Source organism: Carica papaya, chromosome 6 (assembly GCF_054855325.1).
Source record: "Carica papaya isolate Zhongbai chromosome 6, ASM5485532v1, whole genome shotgun sequence".
NCBI classification, from domain to species: Eukaryota; Viridiplantae; Streptophyta; class Magnoliopsida; order Brassicales; family Caricaceae; genus Carica; species Carica papaya.
In genome coordinates, this window is record NC_142314.1 from 32,957,073 (window position 1) to 32,982,364 (window position 25,292).

At 34.8% G+C, this 25,292-nt stretch overlaps 2 protein-coding genes across 2 annotated transcripts; one reads left to right on the forward strand and one right to left on the reverse strand.

Annotated features, from left to right (window-relative positions):
• Nucleotides 1-366: 366 nt before the first annotated feature.
• CBR (NADH:cytochrome B5 reductase 1) lies at nt 367-5,131 on the reverse strand. The gene is made up of 9 exons (XM_088222522.1): nt 4,756-5,131; nt 4,091-4,232; nt 3,781-3,871; nt 3,584-3,661; nt 1,848-1,928; nt 1,624-1,713; nt 1,402-1,467; nt 877-963; nt 367-710 (listed from the first exon to the last, which is right to left on the reverse strand). Exons 1-9 carry the CDS (start codon nt 4,868-4,870, stop codon nt 618-620), a joined length of 843 nt encoding a protein of 280 aa, XP_088078648.1. The 5' UTR covers nt 4,871-5,131; the 3' UTR covers nt 367-617.
• An 18,745-nt stretch (nt 5,132-23,876) lies between these two features.
• LOC110812881 (Copper transport protein family) lies at nt 23,877-24,855 on the forward strand. Its single transcript, XM_022039760.2, has 3 exons — nt 23,877-23,989; nt 24,143-24,218; nt 24,550-24,855. Exons 1-3 carry the CDS (start codon nt 23,981-23,983, stop codon nt 24,690-24,692), a joined length of 228 nt encoding a protein of 75 aa, XP_021895452.1. The 5' UTR covers nt 23,877-23,980; the 3' UTR covers nt 24,693-24,855.
• The last annotated feature ends 437 nt before the right edge of the window (nt 24,856-25,292 follow it).

Here is a 25,292-nt window from a genome sequence, read left to right on the forward strand (position 1 = left end):
AACTTGTTTAGGGTTTAAGTAGGCTATTTATTGCTTACTGGTCGCTTCCCTCTCCAACCTCTCCCCAGATCCAATAATGTTATAAAGCTTTAAATAAAACCCTATTCTCTTCATCTCCAGATCCAAGACAAATTCTACATTTCCAATGCATATCACATTTTATATTATATACTGCTTCTGTTCTTCTCTTATTTATAATAACATATAATAAAAACTGATGCAACCAAACCATAATTGTATGTTGGAGTTTCTCTCCAAAAAGAACTGACCCTCTGGAACTGTTTGATTCATAATTTATATTCATTTGATAACCATGGATCTCACATTCTTCTTTCTTCTAGCATACATATGTGAGGGTGGCAAAAATGAGGATGAATTAGCTTGCATCATTCATTAAATGTTACAGTATTACAGTACATGGCGAATTGTAATGATCCTATTGCCGTTCGAATAAACTCAATGAAAAATTCATCTCAAGTCTTTGAAGGGGAAACCAAGTACCAATTTGTTCCAATCTTCAATGGTAAAATTTAGAGCCTATAAGCTGATGGGTGGAAGGAAAATGTCATGTAAAGGACACACACAGAGTTATTTGCATTGTCATCCAGACAGAAGAATCAGAACTGGAATTGCATTTCGGGTGTGTATCCAAGAGCTTCAAGGTGACCAGCCATGGCCTTGTTCATGGGGGGCGGCCCACACCTCAGTATCTGTCATTATATCATCAAAATCAATGTTCTGTATCATTTCTTAATTCTCTTATTCTTCAAACTCAAACGGTGTTATAAATGTTCAAAAGCTCAACCAAGAAACAAAAATGAAGGAAATAAGTGATTATTTTTCTCTTGAATTCTGAGGGAAGAAACAAAGATTTACCTGAATATCAGATGCTGGGGAAGGGCAGTGGGTTTGAATCATTTCCTTCGAAACAAAGCCAACACCGTCATCCCATACTTCAGGAGGCTGAGGAAGAAAACATAATTTGATCAAACAAAATCCATTAAACAAAAAAAGCCAAACTAAAACCCCTTCCCATTATCTTTTTCAAAATGCCTTCTCGGACACCCTTAGGTGTTGCCTTTCCCATGCTTCTGTGTATTACGATTATATTAAACAATACCTGTCCTTTTTTGTCACAGCATCAGTTAAAATTTACTTATTTAGCAAAATGCCATATTTTGAAATTGTAAAACAAAAGGTTAGCCAAGCTTAGAAAACCACTCATCTGCCACATTTTTTATAGATACCACTCATGAGAAGGGACAGAGAAGTGCAGAGTAGAGGGCACTAAAGAAAGTAAAGTTATAACTTAAATTCCTATCGTGATTTCAAGTGTTTATACAAGTTGAAGGACATAAGTTAACAGACATGTAAACTATGAAAAGCAATGTGTCAACTTACCTGATTCAGAACATAATAGACTTTGAACCGGTCAGGGAATTTAGTAGCAAGGCCATCTAATTCTTCCTGCAAATACATAAAATTCAAAGTATGAATATTTCTAATTGCGTATTAAACAGAGGTTAACTTTATCTGCAAAGTGAATGTGGATGTATTTCTGTAAGCTCAAAGGTTTCAATGAAGTAGGGATATACTTATGCATTGCAAGGTCCTGCAAATTACCTTTAAAAGAATATCTTCGTATGTGACATTGGCATAAATGAGGTATACCTTTGTCTTGTCTTTTGGGTTTTCTAATATAGCTCTAGCAACCTACGCCACAAGAAAAACATAAATAACATAAAATGTCAAACTCTGAGTGATGGTAGTCCAATTTAAGTGCTAAAAGCCAAGACAACTGAAGGGGGAACTTGAATGTATGCGGAGAATTATTCTCAATGACATACCTGGAACATAGGAGTGATGCCAGAGCCTCCAGCAAGCATCCCAAATGCTCTAACTTGACCAGGTTGATACTTGAACCTCCCCTAGCAGAAGAGCATTTAATAAAATGCATTAGCAATCCAAGTTTGAGCACTTTCTTTCATTACAGCCGTAAGTGCAATATTAGTTAACCAACATTCACTAGCGTCCTGAAAAGTACCAAAGCACCGTATTTCACAAGGACATATGGACAGCAAGTAACTAGCAAAACCTTAATTATATAAGGATAATTCATTAAACCTATCTTTAACAACTATGTCTTTGAAAGTACCAACGGAAAGCAGTAGGACTACTGCACGTTAGACGGATGTGATTACAAGTGCTCTTTATGACTGTGCCATATTAGCATGAGCATCCAAACAGTATCAAATTGATTGCCACCTACATCAACAAAAGATGCATGGTATACAATCCATAAACTCTAACATGGACAAATGTGATGTTAATTTAATTTAGTTAGCAGCTTTTGCAGCATGCCTGACGAGAGAGCATGGGGACCTATAAGAAGAACCTCCATGCAGAAAGTTCAGTGGACTTCTAAGAAAAAGGGAAAGAAAAAGAGAAAGAACAAGAGGAAGGAACTGATGAAGATGAGAATAAGGAATGACAAGCTTTCCTGTCATTAATTCAACAATGAGAAATATGCTAAACCTTTTGACACAAACTGTAGAAATAAGATTGCTTTATCTAATTGGAAATCCTTCTTCTGAATTCCTTCTTTTCTTTCTTTTCTTTCACCTTTCACAATTTAAACTGGAGTAAATACATATTGCTTACAGCTAAACCCATATCTATTTGACTAGAAAAGAACGGTCAAGACACAAATCCATTGTCTTGCTGCCTCATTTCTCATTTCATTTATCAGGAATTGCTTTTTACAATATATATAGGTATCTTGGAGAGGGTATTCAGGACTTCACTTTAGTTAGTAAACTACGAAGCTAGTTAGATACAAATAGACTTCTATATGTAGGTATCTTGGAGAGGGTATTCAGGACTTCACTTTAGTTAGTAAACACCCAAGCTAGTTAGATAGAAATTGACTTCTTTCTTATTCACATCTATAATGAAAATCTACCCAATGATGGTCTCAACCATTATTAATGTCATCACCAACCATTATCTAATTAAAAGATAACATAAAGATTTTTTCTCATTAACTTTAAGGTCGGGTAGGATCAATAAAGACCAAAACAAAGAGTTTGCCAATGTGAAGATCGTCTTAATGAAGCAAAGACTGTCACTAGATGGCGAGGTCAGTGACTCAATTGAAGAAAACTATTTCAGAAAAAAAAAGAACTCTATTGAAGCAAACTGAGAAATGTAAGTGGACAAGACAAATGCCAATAAGGAAGAAAAAATAATTGGGAAAATGAAAATTTGATCGACATAAGATAATGACATGAGCTAAGAAGTATCTGGAGTCAAGTTATGAATTATTTGTGACAATAGCTAACCACTTTGCTTGCTAAAGAAATATATGCAATCTTTCAAAAGAGTATTAGAGAATATACCCACGAAGCAAATAGATTTGAAGAGCCTATGATAAGATCAGTAGAATTTTTTCAGACAAAATCAGTAGTATGTTAAGGCTATTTTCAAATGATAATCAGTTTATTAACACTTTGAAACAAGAATTAGAGACAAGTAAGCCCACAATGAACAGAATATTGTAAATTTAAAAGAAATAAGAACATACCTTGGGACCTTTCACAGCAAGATAATCACCAACACGCATCTCTCGGAAATGGTGTGACATTCTTCCTTGCGGATACATCTATTTATTGGTACAATCCAAGGGGAAACACCAGTTCAAAAGGGAAAACAATAAACGTTTGAAAAGGTTAATAAATCCAATATAGCCAAGTCTAGCATGAGAAATTTTGTAACATATACCTTAATAACTAGTTCAAAATGTCCAACATCAGAATCCAACGTTGTTGGGGTATAAGGTTTGATGACCTCTTGGCCTTCGCTATCCTTGCCCCTGTTTAAAAAAGTATATGCAAGAAAGCCTACTCTATTTATTTGAACTTTTCATGACCATTTAAGATATCAGACTATTTTCCTTAAAAGAAAAAGATAATTTGCAAATTACTGAAGAAATGACAGAACATATATGTCAAGAGTTGAAAACATTTCAGTAGAAAATGGGTTTGTCTGAAGCAAAAAGCAAACAGGAAAGGTCCAACTTAGCAAACCGAACCTGCAACTTATATGCTGTCCAATAGGAAGACCCAAAACTGAAGTAGGAGTTGGAAGCTCAAATGTGAACTTTGCCACATTATGGCTCAGTTGTGCGCGCTTGACAAGTTTAAACTCCTTGAATTTCTCAGGATCCAGGCAGCCTGCAAACCCATACCAAGTGTAAGCCAGTTTACGATTAATATGGCAAATAAAAGGCCAACTTTTGAATATCTAAAAGTACTTACATACATATATATATGTACACATATACATGCACCATCCCAGCGAAGGAGCTGTGTCATTCAATGTCATAGAAAAAGGGCACAGTTCTTTCACTCGGTTTTTTAAACTCACAAGATAAGGATAAAAGTGCTTGAAAACTTCTTTCTGATTCAAATTTACCTTCAAACAATTCGTTCTCCAATCAAATAAAAAGAAAAATACTTTCATCCACAAAGAGACCCAACATGTATTCGTTACAGGACCATAGAGTAGCATAGATTTAAGCAGTTTCTACATGTTCTCTCACAAGCAAAGGATAGAACCAACATCAACCATTGAAATTTGGCAACAACCAGTGCCGCGGATCCGGAGAAAACAACAATCGAAATTCTCCCACGGAAGAGAAAAGAAGGGAAGGCAAAGAAAAGAGAAGCTCAAGTAATTTACTGAGAGAGATCTAACCTTTGGGCTTCTTGGAGGAAAGCAAGTAGGCAGCTCCGGCACCAACAGCCAAAACAGCTACTGCAACACCCACAATAACCTGAACATCCATTTTTTGCAGTAACTCCAAATCCATGGTCGTATGAATCAAATCACGAATCGACCCGGTTGGAAAGACAGGATCTTTGAGAAGTCCGAGGCTAACCCAATATCGAAACACTTGAATCAGAAAATGGGTAGGTGTGGAAATGAGGATTTATTAGCAAACAAGCAGGTTTTTCTCTTTTTTTTTCCAGAAGATATGTCAGAAGGGGGTTGGTGAATGAAAAATGAGACGAATTGGGTGCACCTACCACCCCCTTGGGGCTTGAGGGCAAAAAGCTCTATTTTTTTTTTCTTTTGCCAAAAAAAAAAATGACGTAGCAACTTAAAATTATGAAAATATTATGTTGTATATTAGTATTTAAAGTTATTAAAAATAAAATTTAAATTATGTGACTTAAATCGCCAATGGTTTTGTTTCAGCAGGTGGTTCCCTTTGTTCGGTACTTGTTAGCTGCCTACCTCAAGTGTTTATTATGAAAATTTTTTGAAGCATTTGTAGCCTGCCTCATTTGGCTTGAACACCTCATATTGATCTATCAAACCACGAATCCACTCGGTTAGAAAGATAGGATCTTTGATGAGTTCAAAGCTAACCCAACATCAAAATGCTTGAGTTAGTATGTAGGTAAGAGAGAAAATGAAGATTACAAGATTAAAAAGATATAATCTTTAAAAAGTTCAAGGCTAATCCAATATCAAAAAGTTTGAATCAGTATGTGGGTAAGAGAAAAAATGAAAATTACCGAGTTAGAAAGACATGATTTTTACTCAATATCAAAATATTTGAATCAGTACGTGAATAAGAGATGAAATAAGGATTACTCCCTTAGAAAAACACAGGATCTTTGAAAAAATCAAGGCTAACTCAACATCAAAAGCTTGAATCAGTACGTGAGCAATAGAGAAAATGAGAATTACCCAGTAAAAAATACAGGACATTTAAGAAGTCCAGTAATAACCCAATACCAAAACACTAGAATCAATACGTGGGTAAAAGAGGAAATGAGGATTTATTAGCAAACAAGAACACAGAGACATTGAAAATACCGGTAAGCAATTTTTTTTTGTCTTTCTTTTCTAGAAGAAATGTTAAAAGGGGGTTTGTGAATGAAAAACTGGACGAATTGGATGCACCTACCAGCTCCTTGGGGCTCGAGGCAAAATAAATGCTACGAGTTAATAAGCTTTTTTTTATTATTTTTTATGAAATTTGTTCAACAATTGAAGAATTTTATTGTAAGACGCAAAATTTAGAAATAATAAATACGTCGCCGTCAAACTTATACATATACATATATATACATATAATATACATATATATACACTTGGTCTCTCAGCAGCAGCAGCAAGGTTGCTTTTCTGGTTTGATTTGGCAAAGCCAAACGAAATGCCTAGGTTGAGGCCATTGCAGGAACTAGCACGGTCAAGTCATCAACCTATGGCTCAGTTGAAGCCAGTAGGAAGAAACGATGATAATCCAACCAGAGGAATTAGCCATGTTCGAAATACCCGGCAAGCTCTTCATCCAGGATTCTGTAATTACCACCAGGCGAAACGCGATCCCTGTTGTTGTAATGAGCATAGCGGTACATTCTTCTTTTAGATACGTAATATATATATATATATATAATTCAAGTATATTCAAGAAAATGAAGTATATGCTATTATATATGATAATATTAAAGTAGATATTCACATGTATGAGCAGAAGACTGTGAAGAAGGTGATGGTGATCTGCCAGAAGATTGTGTTGAAGGTGAAAATGAAATGCCAGAAATGGCGGAATAAGGCAATGAAGGTGGTCATTCAAACACAAGGTAATTAATTATTATATATACATATATATATATATTAGTATGATAATTTTTTATATAAATTTATATATTTCATTAGTTAGTTAATATATGATTAACTATAATACAAATTCTTTTAATGATACATTATAATATATAGATTAACTTCAACTTATAATTTTTTACTAAAAAAATAATATATTAAATAGATTATGTACATAGCTAAGCAAATGCATTAATACATGTATTTTTATACACATATATACATGGTTATGTTATATATATATTACGTTATATATAGATTAAGCAAATATTATTTTGTAATAAAAGTATATACATATATATAGAGATTAAGTAAATATTTAAAGGAGAAGATGATTAATTAATAAATAATTGCGGGAGTTAATTATGTGAGATTGGAAGGGGAGGAGAAAGACAAAATGGTAGTAATTGGAGATGGAGTTGACGCCCTCATGTTGACCTCCGTTTTAAAGAAGAAAGTGGACCCTATTCATCTTATCTCCGTTTGCAGCCGTTACACTTTGTTTGAATCTTGTTAAATGATATAATTTTAATGTATAATTCTCTACAAGTGTGAAAAAATTATATTTGTTTCAACGTCTAATAGTAATAAATGGTATAAAACCGATAAATTTGAAATAAATTTTAAAACTATCGAATCGGTTATATGTGATCGGAATATTACTTTTTTTTTTCTTTATCCTCTCATATAATATACTTAATTGTATTTTTATCCTTACAAATTAAAAATTCTATTTTCTCTTCTTATTTTATTAAATATAAAAATTTAATTTAATTATATGTAATAATTATTTATTTAAATACAAATATAATTGTATTGGTAAACAATTTTTTTTTTCATTATATACTTATTATATATTATTTACTATTATATATAATATGTATGAGAAAATTAGTAAGACTAAAAATACAACCATACCATCCGATTATCCAAACAAAAATATGTCATTAATATACATTAATATACAATCATCCAAACATAAAAAAATTTTGTCATTCTCATCTTGTGTTATTACCATCTAATCACTCTCACTGTCATACATTAATTAACCATAAGTAAAATTTATCCAAATAGGGTATTAAAGTAACTCTTTAATTAATTAACAATAAGTTTATGTACACATATATAGATTTACATTATATATTTCTCTTAAGAATACATGTGATATCCCGAATCCGAAAATTAGGATCGGAATGGGGAATTTTATTTTTTTCTAAGTAACAATAATATTAAGTTCCTAAATTTTAAATATTTTTAAATATTTTTATTAATTTTTTGAAATATATACATTTTGGGTGTCTTTAAAAATGAATTACAAAAGTTATGGCCAAACTGTAAATAAATGATGGTATGTTTGAAAGAAAAATTTAAAAATATGAGTCGAATTGCAAAACGAGAAAATATCGGCGATGTGTACGCCTAATCAGCAGTACGACGAATCGCCGCAGGTAGCATGACAAACACGCTGACATAAGCTCAACACGAGAAGCCATGCAGGCAATCTGCGTGCCAAGACGATTGAACGGTCCGTGTCCACTCTCGCACGCACGACTGTGACGGCCACAGAAATTCAAAAGGAAATATATATAATAATCTGAGTGCGTAAGCGAAATAAAAGATTAAGGTTAACATCCCTTACACAATAACTTAAAAGTACTAAACAATATCACGGAATAAGTTCTCTGAAATAAATACGAGAAATAAGAAAAATTAAGGAAACTATAGAGCATGTAGTATCTACTCGCAGTCTTCTTGTGGATCGGACTCGGGTACCAGGTCCTCCTAATCTGAAATGGTTAAATAAGGAATGAGTTACACTAGCCCGTAAGGACATCACATTATATCACTGTCACAGAAGCAAAGGTTGGTAGAAAAACAAAACAACCAATGGAGCACTAAATTTAGACCAATACATTCATTAAAAGTAAAACCATTTACCTTTTTTTTACCATTGGGCAATCTGTGAAAACAACCTATAAAAACAATAATATCATACAGATAATAACTTCATGCACAATCAATAACATAGAACATATCATAAATTTATATTCATTAACAATAACTAATCATCATCGTTTCTCGTTTCACAAGTCTACTAGTATCCATGGGGATCCATTAGATCACTCAATAGGACTACGAGAATATCACTTCTACAATAGTTCATAAAAAATAAACGAATAAATGATTAAAATAAGTAAATAAATGTCCTAGGGGTTAACCTCTACTACTACTTGATGGAGTCCGGGAGGTAATTTACTCACAACTTTCTTGCTGATCAGAATCTAAATCTTGATTTTCTTAATCTAAAATGGTTAGTAGAAGGGTGAGCTATACTAATCCAATAAGAATATTACGCTAATCACTGATACGAAAAATTGAAAGTTTGTAAAAATCATAAAACAACTAATAGAGCCCTTTATTTAAGTAAATTCTGTTAACATAAATAAAACTATTTATTCCATACTCACCGTTGTGAGTTCTCTAAAATCAAACTATAAATGAAAATACTCAGATAACATTATGATTTCATGTATAAGTGAACAAGATTAATAACTCTCATTTTAATCTACTTACTGAAACTCTTGGGCTCTATAGGAATATTTTTCTACTCGTGAACCCAATATCTAGATTTGTTAATTAATCCGACCATCCCTATACCTCATTCGATAATGGACACCAAACACACAATCGCCTCGATACCATGTCTGCTATGAGAGCAAACTATATCTCCCAAACTCTTCTTTTATGGGACTTCTCAGTCCTGTCTGGCTGAGATAATGTCCACAGTAGGGTTTTCTATGTACTGGGTTCATTCACCCTTTCTTAGGATACCCAATAAGCCTTTCATATATATATATATTTATATCATCAATCAATCATCAATTTCAGACTAACTTTTCGTATTCACTAATCAATAATAGGTTAAGCAAACATGCGATATGTACATTAAGAACATAATTGAGATATTTTATTTCAAAAGATTCCAACACAGAAATATGCAGTGAGGTAAACCAAACAACCGAGAAAATAATTAAAATCATCAATTAAATATGTACAATATAATAATAGGCAATTCAAGCAATACAGGAAAATAAACAGTGAATCAGGATAAATATGAACTGACCAATTTCGCCTCCACTACTGAAATGTAATTATCTTTAGGGGTTTTCTAATTTTTCACAAAATACAAGATACTCAATTACTAAGCCTCAATTTATCGTAACAGGGAATAGAGTGATGGATTCTTATCCAGATTGGTGTTTTGATACGTCATGCTAACTACTACGCTTCTAAACGATACCAAAATTTTCTAAATTTTTCCTGCGAAAATTAAAATACTTGTCATGTACCTCAAAAATACCCCAAAAAATTAAAATTGGTGTTGAAAAACTTTTTCGACAAATTTTAAGGTTATGGCACAGCGACACCGCCCATGGCGGCAATTCGCCTCGGCTTGGTTGGTTTTGGCCGATTTAGGCTGATTTTGGCTGGTTTTACACATATCCCTATGAAAAAAAAATGCGTTAGAAAGTCTCAGTTGATGAAAAAAATAAAAAATTTAAAACCTACCAACTGGGGGCGGGGGGTCTACGGGTGTGGCGGCTCTGCCAGTTCTCCTTCGCTGCTGGGGTTCTTATTTGGCTGACCTGCACTAAAAAGAAACGGTGAACACGATGATTAAAGAATTGAATAAAACAGAAAATAGTGAGGGTTTTGGATTTTGGCCGCAGGGACTCAACCATGTTTTACCAGTAATTTTCGACTCACCCACCATCCCTTTTGCTCTGATATCACCATAGGGAGGCTCAAAATTGAATTCTGAGCGAGAAGGATAAAATTTTACCTTTTTCGATGGCCGATGGTGGCTCCGGTGCAGCGGAGGCGGTGGTCAGCCTCCTTATCCGGCGTCTAGTTCCTCATCTCCATCGAAGGTTGGTACGGCTAGGGTTAGTGTTCCCTGGAACGTGATACTTAAATACCCTCCTCGTATCAATCTGGGTCGCCCGTTCGGGAATATGTGGCCCTCTATCGTCCGTTGGATATATCTTATTTGGGGAATGAATATAGACCGCACGATCGGATTGAATCTGACATTTGATCACTTCTAAAGAAGAAATACATCTGAGTCATTCACGCGCGCGCGATTAGATCTAGACCGTCAGATCGTCAGACACGCGGATCGCTCGCTTGGCCTCCTGCGAGGTGCCGATATCAGCGTGGTTGCCACGCAACAGGCTCTGGTTCGTCGGGACTACTGATCGGACCGTTACACGGGTCAAACTTTTTTTTGCGATTTAACCCCCTATTTTCAAATTTTCTTTCAAAAATACCTCCCAGATTCAAAATTTTACCCTTTTTCCCCAAAATTATTTTTTAATTTCGTCTCTACTTCAGTTTTTTCTCAAAAAATTAATAAAATAAAAATAAAAATAAAATAAATTATTTTTTTTTGTACTACTCTATTTGCTTGTTATTATATGGTATATGTTCTAAATTTATATTTCCTATAATCTTATCGATTTATCTGGTTTATTCGACTATATACTATCAGCATGAATGTAGTTTAATTGATCTGTAAATGTAATATGTGATAGTGGTTTGCATAGTTGGTTATTTTATTAATGAGAATCTCTGTGTGAAAGATTTATTGGGAATCTAGGAAAAGGACGAACAAGCTTGGTACATAAGGAACTGTATCGTGAACGTTACTTCAGTTGAAAGGGGCTGGGAAGCTCCTTACCGAAAAGGTTTGAGAGATATAGTTCACCCTCATACCGGAAGGGGTATTGAAGCGATGGAATGTTTGGCGTCCATTACCAGAAGGGGTATGGGAACAACCAATTAATTGTTTAAATTGGATATTAGATTCACGAATAGGGGGATATCCCTATAAACTCCCAGGGGTACCAATAAGCAGGTAAAAAGGAAAGGTTATCATCTCTTGGTATCTTAAGCCTGAAAATAAAAAAATGATATGAATATAAATCTTCACATGTCGTTTTTGGAAAAAATTCGTTACGTAAGTACAGAATAGATGACTTTCTTTATATTAAATAAATTTACATCAAATTAAGGTCTCAATTAGTTATTTTTCTGATTTTTATCAATTTTCAATTTTTTGTATCTGTTATTAGTGTGATTATTCTTATTGGACTAATTAACTCACCCTTTCATTAATCATTTCATATCACGAAGATCAAGATCCAGATCCCGATCAGTAAGAGGGTTGTGAGTAGTTCACCACTCGAACTCCCTTCGAGTACTAGTGAAGATTGTCTTAAGATATTTATTTATTTGCTTTTTTTTAATTACCATTTGTCTTTTAGAAGTGACATTCTCATAACCCTATTGGTCATTTAAAACTATTGGTAAGGAATGTAAACCCTAAACTCTATTATTTGCTTCCACATTTAAAATTACAAGTTCATTTCTTTTAAGATTTTAAACCTTTACAGTTGGTATTAAAGCCAAGTTTTGATCTTACCACCTCTTTCTGGCCGATTTTGGAGTTCTGGCAAAGTGGCGCCACCAGTTTTATCCGGTTTTACACGTACCCCTATTGAAAAACACATTAAGGGCCTTGGTTGGCTGAAAAATCACCAAAAACACTGAACCTACTGGCAGGGGGTCACCTGTGCGGCGGCTTCACCGGTTCTTCTTCACAGTTGCGAGTATGATACTAGTTTTATTTATTTTTTGTTTATTTCCTTATTTTCTTATATTTCCTTCAAAAGGTTAATTTTCATAACACTATTTGAGACTTTAACTTTATGTGTAAGGAATGTAAACCTTAATTATTTATTTTGCTCCTGCACTTAAGTTATAATTTATTTTTTAAACATTCCGGGGTCTTCACATAACCTGTATAGAAAAGGATAGTGAGCACACTAATCAAAAAATTGTATGAAACGGAAAATAGGAAGGAGCTCATCGGAGGAATTTTTGGATTTTGGCCCCAGTGGCTCCGCTGGATTTTGTCTGCGGTTTCCAGCTCACTCGCTGTCCCTCTTGCCCTGATTTTGCCATAAGGATGCTCAGAATTGAATTTCAAGCGAATAGAAAATTTTTTTATCTTTTTTGGCAGCCGTTGGTGGGTCCAGTGCAACGGTGGTTGGTAATTGGCCTCCTTCTCCAGTGCCTTGTTCTTCTTCTCCAGCGAGGGCTGACGGCTAGGGTTTGGGCTCCTATGCGACGTGAAGTATTTATACCCATCTCACGTTGATCTGCACCATTCATCGCGATTTATCTCATTCGTCCGATCGCACCTAAAGAGAAAACAAATATGGATCATCCACCACGATTTGATCTCGACCGTCCGATTACGGATAAGGAGGAAACGAATCTGAACCGTCCACACGCACGGAATCGATCTTGGACCGTCTGATCGTGGGACATGCGGATCGCCCGCGTGGCCTCCCGCATGGCACCAATGTTAGCGTGCATTGCCACACAGTGTGCTCCCGTTCATCAGGGCTGCTTACTGGGTGGTCCTGTGTGGCAGAACTTTTTCTATTTGCACTTTAATTCTTTATTTTTAATTTTTCTTTCAAAAATACTCTATGAACTTAAATTTTTACCTATTTTTCTCAAAATTGTTTTCAATTATATCCCTGCCTATTTTTTTTAATAATTTAATAAAATTGAATATAAATTAATTTATAATTAATTTTTTTATTTATTTTTAAGATACCAAAATTGATCCCAGACTAAATTTCGGACCCAAGTATTACACAAGATAATTTATTTTTTAAAAAACATCTATTATTATTTTTTGATTTTGTAGTTTTTGTGTTTACGTAAAAATACTCTCGTTCTAGTATTTGATAGTAAAAACAGAATCATACACTAAAAATTTAATATGAGAATTCAATTTCATTGAATAAAAATTTATTTTCCTCAACATTTTAATATTTGATAGTAAAAACAGAAGCAGAACCTAAACAAACATACACTAAAATGTTTGCTTCTTATTCTCAGAAATTGTTGATCGTCTGAATTATGTACGTTTAAATTTTTTTTCAAATTATTTGGTAAAATTTTCAAGTAATTTACCTCAAAGTGCAGTTTTTTTCTGCAATATGCTCAATAACTGAAGAATTTTACTATGACATGCAAAATTTAGAAATAACAATTTCAAAACTAAAGATATTAAAAATTTATTCAATTATTCAAAAACATGCATTTATGGTGCGATAGAATATTTTCTGCCTTGGGTCGCATCTCCCATGTGATCGACATTTTATTATATATATATATATATATGTATATGCTCATGATTGACACGAAACCAAGCGTGTTAAAGTCAACTTTTCACACAGACTTGGTTGCCATCAATATATATGTACACATGGTCTCTCAGCAGGAGCAAGAAGGTTGATTTTCTGGTTTGATTTGGCAAAGCCAAACAAAATGCCCAGGTTGGGGCCATTGCAGGAATCAGCAGGGCAGAGTCATCAACCTATGGCTCGGTTGAAGCCAGTAGGGAGAAGCGATGATAGTCCAACCAGAGAAATTTGCTGTATTAGAAATACCCGGCAAGCTCTTCATCCAGGATTCTGTAAATTCACCAGGCGAAACGCGATCCCTGTCGTTGTGATGAGCATAATGGTACTTCTTCTTTTACACGCGTAATATATACAAGTACATTCAAGAAAATGAAGTACATGTTATTTAATATTTTATATATATTACATGTTTATTAGTAGTGATATTAAAGTAGATATTCACATATATGAGCAGAAGACTGTGAAGAAGGTGACGATGACCTGCCAGAAGATTGTCTTGAAGGTGAAAATGAAGTGCCAGAAATGCCGGGCTAAGGCGCTACGGGTGGTCGTTGAAACACTGGGTAATTAGTTATTATTATTATATATAAATATATATGTATATGCATATGTATGTATTGCTATAGCAGTTTTTTGTATAAATTTATATATTTCATACATTAACTAATACATTCAATGAGCACACGGTATTATAAAGTTGAATTCGATATCACAATTTTTTTATAAAAATTCATCTACCAACTACCCAAGTGAAGATTAATTAATTATATATTATAATATTGATGTAACACAGTTAAGTACATGCATTAATGCATATGTATGTGTATACATATATATATATATGTATATATACATACTTGCGTATATTATGTCATATCATACATGGATTTTTTAAAGAAGAATATTTTATATAGACTAAGTAAATATTGAAAGGAGAAGATGAATAATATGTAAATAATCGCAGGAGTGAAATCTGTAGCATTGAGAGGGGAGGAGAAAGACAAAATGGTAGTAATCGGAGATGGAATTGACGCTGCTAAGTTGACCTCCGGTTTAAGGAAGAAAGTGGGCCCTACTGATCTTATCTCCGTTGCAGAGGTTGAGTAACTCTTTAATTAATTAACAAGAACTATATATATATATATATATACATATAGTTTTACATCATATATTTCTGCTCAGAATATGTAATAAATATGTTTGACATTACCATAGCATATATGTTATATGAACTGATTATGTCTTGGAGGTTTTGGATTTGAATTTGCATTGAGTTATGTTTTTATGCTTTGCTTTTATTTTAATATTTGTTTATATGCATTATTTAATTAATAAAACTATAAATTTATAATATAAAAAAATACATATATATATATATAGACTATAGATCCAACTAAATTATTTAATTTATTGGTCGCTCCATGCCTTACTTTTTATATTCAAATAATATAAAAATAATTAATTAATTATAACCGAAAAAAAGGGTAATGCAACACCTACGATAGGAGTATTATATTGTATTTTTGAAAGAAATTATTGAAGAGAGAGATTAATTAATTAACTAATTTGAGTTTATATGCTATTTTTATTTTTATTTAATAAAAATTTTTATTTATTATTTTTAAATAAAAATTAATACATTTCAATAATTATATAATATTTATATACCAAAAGTAAATAATTAATTTTATAACGAAAAAACAAAAATACACGTAAACGGCGATACAAAATTACGTCCTCATAAAATATAACTAAAAGACTTTGACATAATTTCTCTCGTAAATATTAAAATATTTTAATAAATTTGTGTGAACATCAAGAATTTGATCTGAACTTGAATTCTTATAAGCTACTTCATCTTGAACAAAGTGATTTATATTTGGTTCCTGTATAATATTTTATATTTGCAAAAAAGATACACAATTCAAATATTATTACAAACAGAGCTAGTGGCATAGTCACAAGAGTTCACAACTCAATTAGTATGGGACATATCCATATTGGTTGCTCTTCAAGACCGAGTAGAAGAAGGAAAGAGATTCTAAAAGAAGGAAAAAGATCTAATGACATCAAAATAATAAAATAAAGATTGAAATTCTCATGTACGGTTATAGAGAGTAGCATAACTAGTGATTTATCTCTCAACTTTTACATCATTATCCTCCAAAAAGCTAAATTCTACCTTACTTCAAATTATCATAACCATACATGTGTGTGTATATATACTATATTTTTGTCAAAAGAGCTAGTTATTATGGCCATAACTATATAAATATTCAATTGATTGTAATGCTTAAGTTTAAATTTAATGTAAATTAAATTTATTTAAATGTAGTTTTTTTATTTTTTTATTTTTATTTTGGAGTGAAAATGAAATAATTTTGATGGATGATGAAATTGAAAATAATTTCAGGAAAAATGGGTTGGGTGAAATTTTGGATTCTGGGGATATGTTTGAAAAAAAAAATCAGAAACTGAGGATCAAAATATAATTTATGGAAGTTTTGCTACGTCAGATGCCCGGTCAGCAAGCCCGATGAATCAGGACGTGCCTCGTGGCAGCGAATGCTGACGTAGTACCACACGAGCGATTCGCGTGCCCGCAATCGAACGACCCAAATTCGTTCCCACGCGCACGGACGGATGGTCCAGATGCATTTTCTTCCCAAACGCGATCAAACAATCAGATTTGAACGTGATCAGACGGTCCAGATTAAATCGCGATGGATGGTGCAGATTGGATCACGATAAACGGCCCAGATTCACTTCCTATTTAATCGCAATCCGACGGTCCATATCAAACGCGATGGATGGCCCAGATTAAAAGCGGACGGATATAAATAACTCTCATCCACACCAAACCCTAACCCTAGCTGCCAGACCCCCTCGCTGGAGAAGAAGACCAGGCCACCGGGAAGGAGACCGCCGCCACCCACCGCAGCACCGGAGCCCTTTCTGACCACCAAAAAAGGTAAAAAAAAAAATTTTTTACTCGAAATTCAATTCTAAACACACCCATGGCCAAATCGGAGTAAAAGGACTCGCATATTGACCGAAAAACGCAGGCGAAACCCGGCAGCACCGCCGCAGAAATTTCACAAAATGCCTCCGATGAGGCCTTTTCCAATTCCCGTTATGTGTAATTTTTCTATCGTTGTGATCACCGTGTTCTTCTCTACAGGTTGACCGGAGCAAAACACCCAACCGCAGCGTGAGCTGGAGAAGCCGTTGCACCGGAGTGCCTCGTCGCTAGTAAGTTTCGATTTTTGTATTTTTTCAGACAACCGAGGCTCCTTAACGTATTTTCTCGCAGGGATTGATGCAAAGTCGGCCAAATTCGACCGAAAACAGCCGACCAGAGGTGGACTGTCGCTGTGCTAGAATTTTGAAATTGACCAAGTGGGCCCTGAGACTGATTTTATGTCTATTTGGGATATTTGTAGGTACTATTAGCACGTTTTAATTCCCAAAAAAAAAATTCAGGGAACCCGAGAATCGCCCGTATACACAATCGAACAGTTTAGCTTTTCAGGCATCAAATCGAATAAAGATCCCTCACTCTATTCCCTATCATATAATTGAAGTCTAAATAAATAATAATCTACTATTTTTTGCGAATTTAGAAAATGTGCATAATTAATTACAGATTGTTAATGGAGCTAGAACTAGAAATTTTTTACTGTTGTTTGTTGATTGTTTTTACAGTTTATAAGCATGATGGTATCTTATTAATTTATTTTATGGCTTTGAATGCATGTATGATTTATTCTATAAGCTTATGACTGAATTGAGAAAAATGAAGGTTCAACGGTAAAAATTGTGTGATTAAGTAAATGAATGAAATGAAATGCCTCCCACCTAGGTTTGGGTTGTGTTTTAATGTAGCATGGGAATGTCATAGCCTATGGGTCCAAACAGTTGAAGAGTCATGAGAAAAGCTATCCCACCCAAGACTTAGAGCTTGCCGCAATCATACACGCCTTGAAGACTTGGTGTCGTTATTTGTATGGGGAGACCTTTTAGATCTATACCGATCACAAGAGTTTGAAACACATATTCACTCAAAAGGATCTCAACATACATCAGAGAATGTGGATAGAACTTATCAAGGACTATGATTGCAATATCTTGTATCACCCTAGTAAGGGCAACGTGGTAGCCGACGCACTCAGCAGGAAAAGTGCAGGTACATTAGCCTATTTGATGGTTTCATAATGTAGGCAGATAGGGGCCACACAACAGGTACATCTTTAGGACCTGAAGAAAGTTTCATATTTGGGCCACCTAACTATTCAGCCTGAGTTAATCCAGAGAATAAAGGAAGCTCAGTCCGCTGATTCCACCCTAGTAGCCCTCAAGAAAGATACATAACAGGGAGTTAACTCAGAATTTTGAATCTACGCTGATGGGTTGCTCAGATTTCAGAACATAATGTGTATTTCAGTTGACAGTAAGTTAAAAATGGACATTATGACAGAGGCCTATAGCTCAAAATTTATCATGCATCCCGAAAGTACTAAAATGTTCCAAAGTATGTGACCCTGATTTTGATGGAACGGGATGAAAAGAGATATAGCTGATTTTGTTTCTAAATCTTTGGTATGTTAGCAGGTCAAGGCAGAGCATCAATGCCCAAGTGGGTTATTTCAGCCATTACCAATCCCGGAGTGGAAGTGGGAACATATCACCATGGACTTCGTGACATGATTATCTAAGGCACACTCAGGATATGATGTCATCTGGGTAATTCTTGACTGGCTTACCAAGCCTTTTTACTTCTTGACCATTAGGATGACCGATTGCTTGGACAAGTTGGTAAGAATGTATATTCGGGAAGTAGTCAGATTACACGGAGTGCCAGTGACAGTAGTATTCGACAGGGACCCCAGTTTCACTTCTCAGTTTTGGTCTAGTCTTCAGCAAGCCATGGAAATGAAACTGTCCCTTAGTACTGCATTCCACCCTCAGACTGATGAATAATTAGAAAGGACAATCTGTACACCTGAGGATATGCTCCAAGCTTATGTTTTTTATTTCGGGGGCCATTGGGATGACCATCTACCCCTGATAGAGTTCGTCTACAACAACAACTACTAAGCACGTATTGGCATGGCTCCGTATGAGACGTTATATGGGCACTCATGCAGATCACAGATTTGTTAGGAAAAAGTAGGTGATAGAAAGCTATTCGGCCTAGATCTGGTAGAAGAGAGTACATCCAAAATAGTTAAGATCAGGAAGAACATTCAGACGGTTCAGAGCAGGCAGAAAAGTTATATGGACACCCGGAAGAGAGATTTGTAATTTGAAAAAGACGATCGGGTGTTCCTTAAAGTCACTCCTTTAAAGAAAATCAGTAAGTTCGGCAAGAAAGGAAAATTGAATCCCCGATTTATTGGATCATTCAAAATCTTAGACAGAATTGGTACTACCGCCTATAGACTGGCACTGCGTCCAGAACTTTCCAGGGTTCATAATGTGTTTCATGTGTCCATGCTACGCAAGTACAACCCGGACCCCTTTTACGTGTTGGCCCACGAGCCTCTTTTACTCTAGGATGAGCTGTTCTATGAAGAAGTATTAGTCGACATTGTGGACCAAAAGAGCAAATTACTCCAAAACTGGAAAAGTCTCCTTGTTAAGGTATTATGGCAGAATCACACACTGAGAGAGGCCACATGGGAGCTAGAATCAGACTTCAGAGCTAAATACCCCCAGATGTTTGATTGAGAGCGAGAGAGACAAATTTAAGAGATCAAATTTTCTTTAAAGAGGGAGAGTTATAATGCCCAAGTTTAAATTTAATGTAAATTAAATTTATCTAAATGCAATTTTTTAATTTTTTTAAATTTTATTTTAGAGTGAAAATGAAATAATTTTGATGGATGATGAAATTGAAAACTACTTGAGGGAAAATAGGTGAAAATTTGGGTTCTGGGGGTATTTTTGAAAGAAAAATCGAAAACCGAAGGTCAAAATGTAATTTAAAAAAGTTTTACCATGTCAGATGCCCGGTCAGCAGGCCCAATGAATCAGGATGTTCCGCGTGGTAACGGACGCTGATGCAGTGCCACGCAGGCGATCCGTATGCCCGCGATTGAATCGTTCAGATCCGTTCCCGCACGCATGGACAGCCCAGATGCATTCCTTTCCCAAACGCAATCAAACAGTCAAATTTGAACGCGATCGAACAGCCCAAATTAAATCGTGATAGATAATCCAGATTGGATCGCGATGAATGATACTGATTCACTCCCTATTTAATCGCGATCAGACGGTCCAGATCAAATGCGATGGATGGCCCAGATCAAAAGCATATGGATATGAATAACCCCCATCCACACCAAACCCTAACCTCAGCTGTCAGACCCCCCCGCCGGAGAAGAAGACCCAGCCACCGGGAAGGAGACCGCCGCCACCCGCCGCCGTACTGGAGCCCTTTTGACCATCAAAAAAGGTAAAAAAAAAATTTTTTGCTCGAAATTCAATTCTAAACACACTCATGGCCAAATCGGAGTAAAAGAACCAACTAATTGGCCGAAAAACACAGGCAAAGCCCGGCGGTGCCGCCGCGAGAAATTTCACAAAATGCCTTCGATGAGACCCTTTCCGATTCCTATTATGTGTAATTTTTGTACCGTTGTGATCATCGTGTCCTTCTGTACAGGCTGACCGGAGCAAAACACCCAACCGCACCATGAGCTGGAGGAAGCGCCACACCGGAGCGCCCCACCGTCGGTAAGTTTCAGTTTTTTGTATTTTTGGGTCAACCGATGCTCTTTAACATATTTTCTCATAGGAACTGATGTAAAATCAGTCAAATTCACTCAAAAATGGCCAAAAACAGCCGACCCGAGGTGGACTACTGCCGCGAGTGGCGGCGCTGTCGCTGGAGCACGGCAAAGCCGCCGTGTCAAAATTCCAAAATTGGCCAAGTGGGCCCTGAGACTGATTTTAGGTTTGTTTGGGACATTTGTAGGTACTATTAGCGTGTTTTAATTCTAAAAAAAATTCAGAGAACTTGAGAATCGCCAGTAGGCACAGTCGAACAGTTTAGTTTTTCGGGTATCAAATCGAGTAAGGATCTCTCACCCTATTCTATATCATAGAATTGAAGTCTAAATAAATAATAATCCAGTAGTTTGTGTGAATTTAGAAAATGTGCATAATTAATTACGGATTTCTAATAGAGTTAGAATCGAAAATTATCTACTATTGTTTGTTAATTGTTTTTACAGTTTATATGCATGATGGTATCTTATTAATTTATTTTATAGCTTTGAATGCATATATGGTTTATTCTATATGTTTACGGCTAAATTCGGAAAAATGAAGGTTCAACGGTAAAAATTGTGTGATTAAGTGAATGGATAAAACAACAGCCTTACTAGATATCCTGAGAGATGGTGGACGAACCACGTACATAGGGAACCTTACCATGAACATTGTCTTATGTCGGACGGGGTATTGAGACTTGGTAATTTGGCGCTTATAACGGACGGGGTATGGGGACGGCCCGCTTCACCCTCATACCAGACAGGGTATTGAGATTTTGTAATTTGGATCTCATACCGAATGGGCTATGGGAGTGGCCTATAATGAATAATGTTAAAGGAAATGGTTCACATGTAGCGAGGACATCCTTATGAACTCCTATAGATACCAGCATGCTGGTAAAAAGAGTGACAGTTATTGTTTGATTTATTGAAGATGGATATAGAATTTTAATGTGCTATGTTGCTGATTATACATGAAATCATTATCTGTATAATATTATTGTCTGTATAGGTTGTTTTTATAAATTTCACTACGATAAGTGGACGGTAAATAGTTTTATGATTAATAAACGAATTTACTAAATTTAGTGCTCCATTAGTGGTTTTTGATTTTCTACCAAATTTTAGTTCTGTGTCGGTTATAGTGTGATGTCCTTACTGGGATAGTATAGTTCATTCCTTATTAACCATTTCAGATCAAGATGGCCAAGTTCTAGAGCCCGAACCGCAAGAGGATTGCGAGTAGATGCTAGTTTTCTTTATTTTTCATTTATTTCTTTATTTCTTTTTTTTTAAAGACTAAATTTCGTAACCCTGTTTGGTTCTTTAAATTATTGTGTAAAGAATGTAAACCTTGAACATTTATTACGCTTCCGCACTTAATTTATAATTTATTTCCTTTGGGTATTTCTGGAGTCGTTATATTGATAGTAGCTGATATCTAATATTTAATATATCATCTATATAAATCATATAAAATTGTAAAAAATTATTAGAGTTATAAATGAATAATTTAGCTACAACTCCTCATGGAGCTCATATCTTGTCACCCTTATTTGGTACTATCGTGTGATTGATTTTGTTGGTTAAAAAACATTACTCACTTGATTTATTTTTCGTAAAAGTTGTGTGCTCATTTCATTTCTTCAGTAATCCAGTAACAATCCTGGAAATTTAGAATGAAATATGTGTATTAAAAATGTCAAATGCGGAAGCGTAATAAAAATTTTAATTAACATCCCTTACACAAAAAACTAAAAACGTGCTCAAAATATAAAAGAACAAACTAACTAAAAAAGATACTCGAAATAAGGACTATAAATATAACTACGGAGTCTTTAGGCGTCCCCTTCGCCGTCTTCCTGCGGAACAGGCTCGAGAACAATGTCTTCCTGATCTGAAATGGTTAAATAAGGAATGAGCTACACCAGCCCAGTAAAGACATCACACTATCTCACCGCCACGGAGGTAAAGGTGGGTAGAAAACACAAAAAAACCAATAGAGCATAATTTATATCAAATTCTTTTATCAATAATAAAATCATTTACTGTCCACTTACCTCGGTGAGATCCCTAAAACAACATATTAAAGCAATAACCTTATCATCATCATGAAATCATATGAACTGTATAACATAATACTTACCACAGCTTTGCATTTCAATCATTAAACAACACATTTTCCTTATTTACCAGCCTACTAGTATCCATAGGGGTCCCGCTACCCGTGAATCCTTAACATTTATAACCTGATTCCAGAGCCGTCCCCATACCCCGTCCGGTATGGGCACCAAAACCATGAACCTCAATACCCCGTCTGGTATAAGGGTGAAACGGGCCGTCCCCATACCCCGTCCGGTATGGGCGCCAAAACACAGAAGGTCTCCATACCCCGTCCGGTATGAGAGACCACGTTCTCGGTAGGGTTCCCTACGGAGGCGGTCCGTCCACCATCTCCCAGGATATCTACTCAGGCTATCTACATTATCCATTTATCAATTCACGCAACCTTTTATTCTTTTTTTTTTCCTCAGTCACCATCATCAAATCACACACAAACATACAAACCAGCGGCGTGTCCAGGTTGGCCGGGGCTGCTGACCGGACCGCCGATGTGGGTGCTGACGTGGCACAACTTTTCTAAATTGCGTTTTGACCCCCGATTTCCGATTTTCTTTTCAAAAACACCCCCATAATCTAAATTTTCACCCCTTTTTTTCCCAAAATCAATTTCAATTAAATTCAAATAATATTTTTACTTAATTTTATCATTATTATTATTTTTATTTTTATTAAATTAAATTAAATTAAATTAAATTAAAATAAAAAAAAAATTCAAATAAATAAAAATAAAAAATAATAAGATAAAATAAGGGAAAAAAAAAAACACTTGGGTGTTACAATTTCATAAATTGTACTAAATTTATGAAACTATTCAAAATATACACTTATGGTTTGAAGAATTAGTTGTGGGATTGAAAATGCTGTCTTGGGTCGCAAGTTACGCGTGATTGACTCGGAGGACTTGAATTACCATGTGAATCGATCAGAACTACCGTGTTAAATTCAACCCATACTCGGTCGCCGTCAAACTTGTACGTATATATATATATATATATGTATATAAATACACGTACGTACACACACACATATATATACATACATACCTGATCTCTCAAGAAGCAACAGCAACAAGGTTCATTTCCTGGTTTGAGTTGAGAAAGTTAACTACAAAGAAACAAAATGGCCAAGGTATATTCTTCTTTTTTTTTTTTCTTACATATATATATATATATACACACACAAGTACATTCAAGAAAATGAATGTATACGTTATTATACATGATAATATATTACCCGTTTATTAGTAGTGATATTAACGTAGATATATACATATACGAGCAGAAGATTGTGGTGAAGGTGACAATGCACTGCCAGAAATGCCGGACTAAGGCGCTCCAGGTGGCCGCCGGAACACACGGTAATTAATTCATATATATATATATATATTACTTATCATAATTTTTTATATAATTTATATATTTTATTAATTACAAAATACATCTCCTGTAAACACATACAATAATATAGTTTAATTCAAACTTATAATTCTTTCTAAAAATATTAACTATTGAAGTAAAGATTAGTTAATTATATCAAATAACATTAACGTACATACTAATCACAAGCAATAATGCATGTGTATGTGTACATATATGTATATATATATATATATATATATATGTACTTGCTGTATTATAGATGAAGTAAATATTGAAAGGAGAAGATGATTAATTGGTAAATAACTGCAGGAGTTACTTATGTGGGATTGGAAGGGGAGGAGAAAGACAAAGTGGTGGCAATTGGAGACGGAATTGACGCTGTTAAGTTGACGTCCGGTTTAAGGAAGAAAGTGGGTCCTACTGATCTTATCTCCGTCACAGACGTTAAGTAGATCTTTAATTAATTAGCATCATGGGTGTATATATATAGTTTTACATCATATGGTATGTAATTAAACATGTTTGACATTCCCATAGGATATATGTATAGACTATTACTAACTAAATAGAATCTGTATACAGACTATTACCAAATATTACAATGTCTTCGGTGTATTTTCTTTTGAAAACTAAACTAAACTAAACTCAACCTAACTTAAAATTCTTATAAAAATTACATTGGCCATAATCATATATATATATATATTATATGATTTTGCTATAAGAGCTGATTTTTATTACAATAACAATATAAATATACAATAGATAGGAGTTGATCTACCGTATTTAAAATGTGATCTAATCTAATAAGAAGTTATAACCGGATAATTTGACTACACCTTCTCGCATAGCTCACATCTTGTCACCCTTATTTGGAACTACGGATTTGATCGATTTGGCTGGCAAAAAAACGACATCCACTTGATTTTTTCCTGCAACATTTCTTCAATAACCCTGCCCTTTTGTTTATGGCTGGGGAGCTTCATTTTGATGATTCTCAAATGGTGTCCATAGAAGTCTACATTCTAAAATGGTGGCCTGTTGTTTGGAGT